Here is an 11,214-nt window from a genome sequence, read left to right as displayed (position 1 = left end):
AAAGGACAACATTGGCCATCTTTGTCCTAAAGGAAGGGCCACTCTCAGACCCAAGGCAAGTCAGGCCTCTGCTATTGCTGCAGTGGGTTCTGCCTGGCCCACACTCACCTGATCGCCATGCCCCCAGCCCCAGCCTTCCCCAGCAACACTGCCACACACCCCGCCAAACTCTCTCCACGGCTCCTTGCCGACAGCTGGGTTCTTGAAGCCCAGCTGTCCCCAACGAAGCCCTTACTGCTTTTCCTGCCTTGATAGCGGAGGCATGTTTGTGTGCAGGCACCATCCTGGCTGTCACGTACCTGGTGACTCCCCTAAAGCTCACAGCCCCCAGCAAATGATTGTTAACATGCCTTGCTTAAGGTTCCATGGTCCCAGGAAGCAGTTGAGGCCATCTTTTCCTGCTGCAGGACCCTGGACCTTCAAACTTCTGGGGGAGGAACCCAGTGGCTGGGGTAACACAGGAGGAGTGTGAAGGGGAGGGAGACCCTTGTGGGGGTGGAGGGGAGCTCCATTGGGCTCACAATTCTGAGTTGAGGCACTGTGTTGCCAAAGGAGCTTCACTGTGTCTCCACCCGGTGGAGAGTTGAGGAGGTGAAGAAGGCTTCGGTGACCCAGGCCCCAGGCCCTGGTCTGTGCCCTCTCCTTGCCACCCTTGTCCTTTTTTCTCTCTCATGTTCCTCCATGGAACAGCACAGAATTCCTGGGACCCCTCCAGGGGTCACCTATGTTCCCAATCCAGGGGCGTGCCCATTTTTGTGGGTGCCATGTCGGGTGGGTAAGGCAGCAGAGAAGAGAACCTGCTTGTCCTTGCCATACTCTGCCTTTCACCACCCCCTGCCACTGAGGACTCTTTCCAAATACCCACCCAATTTCCCCTTCCTGCCCCTTGAAAAGCCTTGCAGTCCTGCCTGAGCTTACCTGTGCAAGGAGAAAGCGAGGTGTCTAACCTGCTGGGCAGAGGGCTAGGCTTCCAGGCTCCGAGGCTGGCTCTCCTGTTCCTATTGTCCTCTACGATTGCTTCCTCGCTAGGATCCTGATGTTCTGTCTGTGTAAGGAGTCTGTCTGGAAAGTGCATGTGGGGCTAGCCTGCTCACCCACACCCAAGCACACGGTGGGCACACATCGAGTGGCATGTTTCCCTAGATCAGGGAATGGCACTGAAGCAGGACAAACCCATCCTATCCTGTGGCACTATTTCTCATGGTTGGCAGGACTGAGTCAGGCAGAGGCCATGGTGCCCAACTGATTTACTCTCTAGACCTTCATGAGGGTGTGGGGAGCCAAATCCTGGCTGTTATATCATTCTATTCTAAGGGCACTGTAAGGCACACAATAGCACTGGGCATAGCAATGGAGAGTGAAAATGGGATGGAGAATACACTCTTTTTGTTTGATTTATTCAGACAGGGTCTTACTCTGCAACCCAGGCTGGCCTTGAACTCATAGCAACTTTCCTAGCTCAGCCCTCAGATGCTGGGATTACTCAGCTGTGACTTCCTGAGTCAGTTATTCATGTCCTAGAAAATGTTAAAGGAAGGAAGAAAGGAGAGACAGTAAAAGGAGAGGGGGAGTTTAGACCTGCAGGGACAGGGGTGAAAGGAGAGATTTGAGAGTCCAGAGAGGTGAAGGTGTAGCATGCATTCCTCAGAGAACAGCGTCTGGGGGAGGCCATAGCAAGTGCTGAGGTCCTGAGGCAGAATCCCGCCTGGCGTTTGTGGGAGTGCGTGGAGGCAATATAGCAGTCGCAGTGTGCGACTCTAGGGGAGAGGAGAGGTAAGGTCAGCGAGGTAGCAGGAGCAGTATGATGGATCACCTTGTGGGCCATGGTTAGCCTATAATGAGGGGCATGTGGTATCATGCTTCACTTCCTTATTTTCCAGAGGTTAAATGCCTGGCCCAGAGCCCCACAGTGATGGAACCGCACTCGGACTCTTGGCTCTTGACACAGGTTGTGATTTTCCACACCTGCATGTAGATCAGCACGCTGATGCTCCTGTTTGAATAACAGCAGCAGGAAGGCCCTGTGACCTATGCCTGGACAAGCTGTACAGACAGGCAGGGCGTTCCTAGGCTCTGTGTCTGGGCCTAGTGTGGCCCACGCACTTCAAATAGCTCCACTCCGAAGCCAAGACCCAGGGCGGGCCCTGCCTCTCCCAAACCAAGCGCAGCAATTAGTGCCTCCACCTGATTGCTTGCTCGCTTCCCCTCAGCCTCAGAGGGCAGTTGCCTGGTGCTGAGGCAGGGCCTTGACAGCGACTGCTCCGCGTTTATAGCAGCTACCTCAGAGTCACCCACAAGGCAAGAGTCTGAAGCCACATCCTGGCTGTTGTGGCTCTGACAGAGTCCTGGATCTCAACTGACCTTGGCCTGGCCACCATCACCTTGGTGAAGGAGTCAGCAGCAGCTAGATGAGCTTGCCTCCAAGGCCCCTCCTATGCACTCTGCGTCCCTCTGCCGGAGGAAGTCCTGCCCAGTGGCCCTCCCAGTGTACGGTCTTAGGTGGTGTGAAGTCTTGGATGACTGGCCGCACTGCCTTTTTCCTCCATCCCCAGCTCAGCTGAGAGTTTCTGCAAAGCTGGCCCTGGCCACCTTCTGCTGATAACCCACCAATTCTGGAGCTCTCTGACCTCTCACAGCCTAAGGCTGCAGTCTCCTGTCCTGCCTCTTCCCTCCAGTGCAGTCTATCTACCCCAGAGCCAGATGTGGCACTGGGCTGTTTTTGTGAATGTTAGAACATGCCTGCCAGTGTGCCTCAGTCCCCACCACTTCTCATGGCTGACCTAGCTTCTTCTCACAGGTTCTAACCCAAATGTGTCCCTAGTGATGGCCCCAGACATCTCTGTGGCCCCGTCTCCTTCCTTGGTAACCCCCCCCCGACTATTGCATCCTTTGATCCATTGAGGCCCAGTCCTATCTCTTCCTCATCTGAGCCCCGGGTTTGCCTGTCTTATGTACCTGTACACACCCCACTGCAGAATAGACCCTAGGTAGGCCAGGACCAGGCTTCCTTCACTCTGCCTGGCTTCCAGAAGGTGGGTTTTGGGAGAAAAGGGGTGGAGGTGAGCGAAAGAGTAGGAGAGGGACAGTAAAACTCAAGGCCAGATCCCTCCAGATTGGAACAGGATCCCCAGAGAGAGGAAATCCATCATGATTCTCTGGGAACATCAAGGAAAGACTGTGGTAAGATGTTGCTGATGGCTCGGGAAATAGCATCTACCTCCCCAGGTCCTGAGACCCGGCTACGCTGCCTCCACAGGAGGCAGAGGACTAGGCTGGGCAGGCTCCCTCAGTCACTGGCTTGAGGTCACTGACTCACGCTCAGGCCCCTCTCAGGATCCTGCTGCTGCTGGAGCCTAGGCATTCCCGAGGGATTGTACCAGGCCTCCCACAGCTACTTGGCGTACCCCAAAGCCCACAACCTCAGGTTCCCTGACTATAAAACCAGGCGCTTGACCAGACACTCCCTGAGTTCCTGCTACTCAGACTGGAAGTGAGCGTCCTGCTTTTGACACTCCCAGGGCCACGTCCTAAGAGAAAGTTGTTGACAAGCAGGAGGCCCAGGTGGACTTAGAGCATGGAACTGTCAGCCACCACGAGGCCTTTGGCTCCCTCTACTGGTGAGTCCTGGCTCCCTCTGCATAGCCCAGACCTCATTCCCTACCCTCCGTCCTGCCTAGGTTGCCAGGAGATTCTGCCCAGGTTACCATTTCTCCCTGGCCCTCTGTCTCCCTAGCTGGCACACCCGTAAGTTGTCAGGTGAACTAGCACCTAAGGCCCCTCCCAGGTGCTGTTTCCCCCCAGATGCTGGAAGTTTCCAGGCAGAAGCAGGCGAGGGGCTGCTCACCGATATCTTGGTAAAGACAGACAGCAACAGGGACAGGACAGAGAGGTACATGCGAATGCGCTGGCCACCGAAGCGCCTCTGAATGTATTCAGGCAAAGTGACGATCTGGGGAGCAGAGGGGATGAGGGCTAAGTGAACTCAAAGGGACGAGGTGAGTATCAGGGGTGGGGCTGGAGGTCCTGCCAACTCGAGGAGGGTCCAGCCTCTGCCAGGGCCCCAGGCACAGACTCACCTCTGAAGATATGTAGATAGGTAAAAACACCCATGCCAGCGCCAAAAGCACATACGTGGCCTGTGGGAACAGAGGCATGAGAAGGCTGTGGGCCCAGCTCCCGGAAGCCCCGCCTGAAACACAGCCAAATGTGGCTGCCCCTGGGAGCGCTGGGACTCCCTTGGCCCCTCCTGCCATGCTGTGAGAAGCTGGGTGCTCGGGCCTCCTGTGAACCTCTCTGGACAGGTAGGCTGCCCAGAGCCCCTGTGTCTACGATCGGCTGTGTGTCACAGTGTGGCAGGCCTTGGCTGCCGCACATTGCCACGAGCCACCCTATCTAGAGGTGGTCGGTGTGGCTGTGCCCTCTGCTCCAGCCCCCAACAGGCCATCCTCTGCGACTCACATTCCACTCGAAGCCTGCCACAGCCAGGCCTCCAGCAGCGCCTGAGCCTGCCAGTCCCACAAAGAGGCCAGAGCCCTCACTGCTTGCAAAGAGCGAGGCTCCGATCTGCAGAGGGAAGGAAACTGGTCATTGGGAGCCCATTACATCAGTGCCTCATGACCTGGAAATACCTCCTCCAGCCTGGCATACCCACTTCACATATAAGGAGCCCAGGATCAGGGGTGCAAGTTGGGGTACCCATAGCTAGCCACAGGCTAAGAAAAACAGTTTTTTTCAGACTCAAAAGCTCTTTAACTCAAAACTTCTAGCAGTTTGTCCCTACATAGCCAACCTGGAGTGGGGGCGGGGGTCTCCTCCAACCCAGACTTATTCCATTGAGCTGGTCTCCGACAGGGACCTTGAATAACACTCATGAAGTGACCTCAGGGATGGAGTCAGCCCCGTGGACAAAGGAGAGGTGAGAAGGGGGTGAACTCACCGGCCACCAAGCCATGTCCCGGCCTGCCAGGAAGTAGCCGCTCACTGTGTTCCTGCTGGCTCGACAGGCAGACTGCAAGAACAGCAAAGGGCAGAAGCTTCAACAAAGGTGGGACGCTATGCCCCGCCAAATGCCTTGCATCTCCTCCATACTCTGAGCATAGCAATGCCATGTGATCCACAGAGTGAGGATGTGTACACACACACACACACACACACACACACACACACACACACACACACACAGAATGCTCACAGTAGCATTATCCAAAAGAGCCCAAAGTGGAAACAACTGGAAGTCCACAAACTGATGAACGCGAAAAATGAGGCATATCCATACAATGGAATGTTAATTGAGCAAAGGATCCACAGTTGTCCGGCTCCCAGTTGATTTTCTCTTTCAGAGTTGGGCCGTATTCCTTTCCTAAGACACAATATTCCTATTTGGTCAAGCAAAAGGGATTGGTTTTACGGATAGGATAAAAAAGGCAACAAAAACTCCTAGCGGGCTGCCAACTCCAAAGTGACTGACTGTCCTCCTGAGGCTGAGACTGGAGCAGGGCGGAGAACCCACGGCGTGGGACCCTGGGCTACTTCCCGTTTCCGGTGCCGGGAACGAGTCAGGGGAACTGCACTTCATCCTCCCAGCTGAAGCTGGCCTCATTGTGCAGGCAGTAGTGCCTCTTCAATGTGGTGTCTGGGAAGTGGAAGCTTACTGTGACTGACTCCACCTTTTCCTTCTTTCTTTCTTTCTTCTTTTTTTTTTTTTTTAGAACTGCTGTTTCTATTTTACATGCATACCTGTGCGCCATGTGCATGCCTGGTGCCTTCAGAAGGCAGATGGTGCTGGAGCCTCTGGAACTGGAGTTACAGATGGGTGTGACCCACCATGTGGGTGCTGGGAATTGAACCCAGGTCCCCTGGAAGAGCAGCCAGCGTTCTTAACCTACTGAGCCATCTCTCCAGCCCTCTGATTGACTCCATTTTGACTCTCAACCTGGCCTGTTGGGACTTCTAAAACATATACTCTAAAACAGTGGTCCTTGTCACTTGTTTATTTAACGTCTCCCCGTCCATCAAACCTTAGCATCAGTGGGAATATCTGGTCCAAACTCACTGCTCAGATCTGCTGCTGTAACTTCATGGTCACATGTGTCTCACTTGTGTGTGTGTGTGTGTGTGTGTGAGAGAGAGAGAGAGAGAGAGAGACAGAGAGAGAAAGAGAGAGAGAGAGAGAGAGAGAGAGAGAGAGAGAGGACAAGCTCTGCTCTCAGTCCTCATCTCCCGCTTTGTTGGAGACAGGGTCTCTGGCTGTTCAGCATTGGTAGATTCCAGATTCTCCTACTTGCCTCCCATCTTCCTGACATGGAAGCACTGGTCTCACAGGTGCATGGTTTAAAAGGGTTCTGGTTTTGTTTTATTTGAGACAGGGTCTCTCTGTGTAGCCCTGGCTGACCTGGAACTCACTCCTGGCTGGCCTTGAACTCAAGAGATGCACCTGCATCTGCCCCCTGAGAGCTGTGATTAAAGGCGTGTGCCACAGCCGCCCGGAGGGGTTCTGGGCCCCCTCGTGCTTGCACAGCACGGGCTTTACCTACCCAGCTAAGTCCCCCGCCTGTCACCTCTGCTCATTCCAGCTGATGCTTAGTGCATGGCTACATGCAAATGCTTGAACTTCTAGAAGGGACAGAGACCACAAGTGTGACCTTCAGGAGAACAGCACCAAGATGTGGTCACTTTAGCCAGCACTGGGCTTCATGAACCAAATCAAAGAGGCTGGTAGGGAGTCTGCTCGTTCTAACCAGCGGCCGGCTCCTTCACGCGGGCCTCTGAGCCTCTGCAATCCCTGGCAGTCTAGGTACAGGAAGCACCGGCACCAGGGTGGATTCCTCTGTGCTTCGAGGGCAGGCAGAGAGCCCATTGCATGCTGGGAACTGGTGAGCACAGTTGCTAGAATGCTGCCTAGGTCGGCTGGTAGGGGCTGATGTGCTCTGAGGCCCTCTGCAGGAGGTGGGCTTCAGGGAACTGGCCTCAAGGCAGTGCTGTCCTGGTTTGATCTGGCCCAAAAGGCTGTTTTCCTCGTGCTCCTCCTCAGCGACCTGGGGTCACACCGGTTCTCAGTCAGGAGCCTTTCCTTGTATCTAGAGTCTTCCCAGAGGAGCTTAATCATTTCTAGCTTTTGATTTGGAGCGAGAGAGCCTGGCAACCCTCGTGTTCACTTGAACACTTACAGGCCATGGCAGGTTACTAATTAGCCTCATTTCAGCACTGTCTCTCGGGAAATGGGCAGGGGAGGCATCAGGAATGTCCCCACCATGGAGCAGTCAGTGCACAAACTCCCTGTCATATGTGGCCCGTCCATGTGACTGATTAGCTTAGTAACCCCGAAGGTTACAGGGCTCCACAAAAGGTATAATCCTGAGAAGACAATCCGACATACTGTGAAAATTAGAAAAATGTGACAGAGTGAGAGCATGCAGTTGGAAAAATGGCACGAAAGACACGCTCAATGGAGGGTTGTTAAATTGTCACCTTGTAAACCGTACACACACACACACACACACACACACACACACACACACACCACACCACACACACCACACCCCCACCTAACACACATACCATAGGGCTGGAGAGATGGTTCAGTTGTTAAGAGCATTGACCGCTCTTCCAGCAAATCTGGGCTCAATTCCTAGCACCCACATGGTGGCTCACAATCATCTGTTATTCCAGTTCCAAGGATCTGACATTCTCTTCTGGCCTCAACCAGGGCATCAGCCAATCAATGGGCATCAGCCAGGCATGCACATGGTACACAGACATACATGCAGGCAAAACACCCACACCCATCCACATAAAATGAGACACAAACAAAGCGGGATCTGAAAAGTAAAAAAGGAGAAGAGTTGGGAGCCCAGCTCTGCTGACGGCCACGATGGGCCATTTGTCATTTGGTATCTGATCACATAGTTAACTGTAGTAGTGCTGCCACCACTACCGCCATCACCATCATCGCCACCACTGTGCTGGTGTGGTGGCTGGTATGGGAGGGCCCACACCATTATTGGGGCCACTGTGGGCTACGGATCCTAGGTTCTGTAAGAAAGCAGGCTGAGCAAGCATGGGGATCAAGCCAGGAAGCAGCACCCCTCCCTGGCCTCTGCATCAACTCCTGCCTCCAGGGTCCTGCCCTGCTTGAGTTCCTGCCCTGACTTCCCTCAGTAATAGGTTGTGACCAGAAAGCTATACGATGAAATAAACTCTTTCTTTCCCAAGGTGCTTTTGGTCGTGGTATTTTATCAGAACAATAAAAACTTCAACTAAGACAACCACCACCATCATTCTGCCGCCACCACCTCCACCACCACCACCTCCACCTTCACCTTCACCACCTCCATCGTCACTACCACCAACACCATTACCATCATTAGCACCCTTAAAACATCACCATTGCTATCACCACCATTAACGCCATCAACACCGTGTTCATCAGCACTAACCGCTACCAGTCCTCCTACTACTGCCACTACTCTAGGTCCAACGGTGGCAGCAGGGTTGTGTCATCCCCAGGCCTCTTTGGTAGACATCATCCTGTGAAGCAGATGCTGTCTGAGTGAACATGAGCAGTCTCCCACTCCCCAGGCTCTTATCTTGGGCCAGGATTTATAGAAGGAAAGAAAGGGATGATGGTTCTCCTACAGAGAACCCCTAGGCTCTGAGGCTGAGGCAAGGAATGGCCCTAAACGTGGTGCAATGAGGTGGGCCACGGCTGCTTTGTCCCACTTCCTCCCATTTAGGGGCACCCTAAAGATTGGCATCAAGATCACACTAAGGAGGGCCCACTTCCACTCTGTGGATCCTGGGTAAGTCTAACTAACCCCCGTTGCTTTGGCTTCTTATCCACAGGCAAGCCTGACCTTCCCTGAGGTTGGAGGTGAGGTAGGGATGGGACATGGGGAGGAGTCTGACAACTTCGCAGCAGGACATCTGCTGTCAATAGATCTTTTGCTGGGCCAAATCACCTGTCTGTCTGATCAAGGGAAAAAAAACTAGGTTCAGGAGCTAGTGAGCAGGGCAGGTCTAGCAGGCGCTTTGAGCCCCTGAACACCCTCCCACCTCTGGATTCTTTATCCAAGACTCTGGTACAGTCAGGGAATCACCACAATCCCAGTGTTCAGGCAGTAGGCCACCAAACAAGACCCGTGCTGACACCCAGCTCTGCCCTGAAAGCCCTGAGGGCCACCATAGGTTCTTACCCATATGCCCACAGCTACATTCAAGGCAAAATACACAGCGATGACAATGATGTCCGTGATGCTCAGCTGGGACCCTGGAGCATGAAGGACTTCTGTGGAGTTGTCTGCTGCCATCCTGCTGCAAGCACCACTGGGAGCCCAGGGACTGAGGAGAGGCAAGGTCACCAAGGGCTCTCTGAGCAGAAGTCATTGATCATTAAACCAAGTGAGAAAGTGGCATCTCTAGCCCATGGTGTGGCTGTGTGCCAAGGGACTGCTTCAAAGTGCAGATATATCCCCCTTGGCTCCCCAGTGGCAGGTGAATCTCAGGGGGCAGAAACTAGGGTGATCTGGAGAAGAGAGGGCAGAGGGAAAGGAGCCTTCTTAAACTCTGAATGGGCTGGGAGAAGAAGAGAATGGAATGGCTCTGAAGGGAGCCCCAGTTTGGCTTCCCCTAGATTTAATTTAGTTAAGTATAGAGGAATGGGATGGGATGGTGGCCTTACCTCTTGGAACATGTCCCTGAGGGATAGGTATGTCCCTGGATTCAGTTGGTTGAGTTGAATTCAAGATGGTGGCTCCTTACAATAGCAGGAGTGACCCTATGCAAGCCCTAAGTCCTATCATTCTTTTTCTTTTTTTCTTTTTCTTTCTTTCTTTTTCTTTCTTTCTTTCTTTCTTTCTTTCTTTCTTTCTTTCTTTCTTTTCTTTCTTTCTTTTTTCTTTCTCTCTCTTTTCTTTCCTTTCTCTCCTTCCTTCCTTTCTTTTTCTTTCTTTTCTTTTTCTTTTCAACCAGCAAGACAGACCTGTCTGTACCACTTGGCCACCCATTTACCTACCTCTTCAGCCTGGGCCAATAGTTGTCAAATACCAAGGACCCCTTCCTGTTCTGTAGCTGTTCCCATGTCACGGTCAAAGCCATCATGCAGTGTAGGTGATAGCTTAGTCTAGCTGAGGAAACAAAGGCTGAAGGCTAAGGTCCCCACCATTCAAGCGGCAGAGCTAGGTTCTCCTGCAGATTCAGATGTGGGTCTCGGTATGGTAACCCCACTGTGACTCCACCAAGGCCTTCCACCCACTCAGCAGTGACATTAGTGTGTCATGCTCTGCTCAGTCACTTGGCTCGTGTTCTTTGACACATTTGGAGTTTAACTGCACATGAAACCCAGAAGTGTTATGAGTGAGTGGCTGCTGCCAGGAACACACTGGCCTACAATCCCACCTCGTCTGCTACTTGGCAACACTGAGCAGAGACTAAAGGTTAACTCATCTGTACAGGACATGACTAAGACAGGAAACTGAGTTTCTACTGAGCACAGGCTTCAGCAGGCTTATATGGCTCTGTCTCCACTACACTTGCTGGCAAGCTGGCCTCAGTGGAAATGATTGCCTCTAGTGTCTGTGAACCAAATGCCCATTTGTACCATTCTAAAAGACCCACTGAGTGACTTCCAGATTTATTAAGTGTGGTGGTTTGAATTAGAATGACTTCCATATGCTTATATATCTGAAAGCTTAGTCACTAGGGAGTGGCCCCATTTGAAAAGATTAGAAGGATTGGGAGGTGTGGGCTTGTTGGAGGAAGTGTGTCACTGAGGTTTCAAAAGCCCATGCCAGGCTCAATCTCTCTTCCTCTACTTGTGGATGAGGATGCAGCTCTCAGCTACTGCTCCAGTGCCATGCTTTCTGCCATCTTCCCTGCCATGATGGTAATGGATTGACCCTCTGAAACTGTAAGCAAGCCCCCTAATGAAATGTTTTCTTGTATAAGAGGAGCTTTGGTCACGGTGTCTCTTCACAGTAATAGAACACTAAGACACTGAGCCTATTTCATCAAGATGAGTGGTCGAATCAACAGCCACTGGCACCTCCCCTCAGCAGGAAGTAAGGCACTGATAGATAACGTTGCCCACCTTTAATGAAAGAAAAATTTCAAGAAGAAAACTGATTTTCTAGTTCTATCCTGAAGGATGTGATCATGGGAGAAATGACAGCCCTGCTCCTGTGCCCAGCCATATCCATATTTACACACATGAAACAGGAC

General features: G+C 52.6%; 1 protein-coding gene across 1 annotated transcript in view; it reads right to left on the bottom strand.

Moving 5' to 3' along the window:
* Nucleotides 1-9,348, bottom strand: part of Slc5a10 (solute carrier family 5 member 10) — a 47,296-nt gene extending 37,948 nt beyond the window's left edge. The window contains exons 1-5 of the mRNA XM_021639181.2: nt 9,192-9,348; nt 4,937-5,008; nt 4,459-4,563; nt 4,077-4,136; nt 3,845-3,949 (exon numbers count right to left, since the gene is read on the bottom strand). Coding sequence (XP_021494856.2) covers nt 3,845-3,949; nt 4,077-4,136; nt 4,459-4,563; nt 4,937-5,008; nt 9,192-9,305 — 456 coding nt within the window. The 5' untranslated portion in view covers nt 9,306-9,348. The remainder of the gene's footprint in view (nt 1-3,844; nt 3,950-4,076; nt 4,137-4,458; nt 4,564-4,936; nt 5,009-9,191) is intronic.
* Between the last annotated feature and the right edge of the window lie 1,866 nt (nt 9,349-11,214).

Source organism: Meriones unguiculatus, chromosome 11 (assembly GCF_030254825.1).
Source record: "Meriones unguiculatus strain TT.TT164.6M chromosome 11, Bangor_MerUng_6.1, whole genome shotgun sequence".
NCBI classification, from domain to species: Eukaryota; Metazoa; Chordata; class Mammalia; order Rodentia; family Muridae; genus Meriones; species Meriones unguiculatus.
The sequence above is the reverse complement of the archived record's forward strand: the minus strand, read 5'-3'. Positions and strand labels throughout refer to the sequence as shown.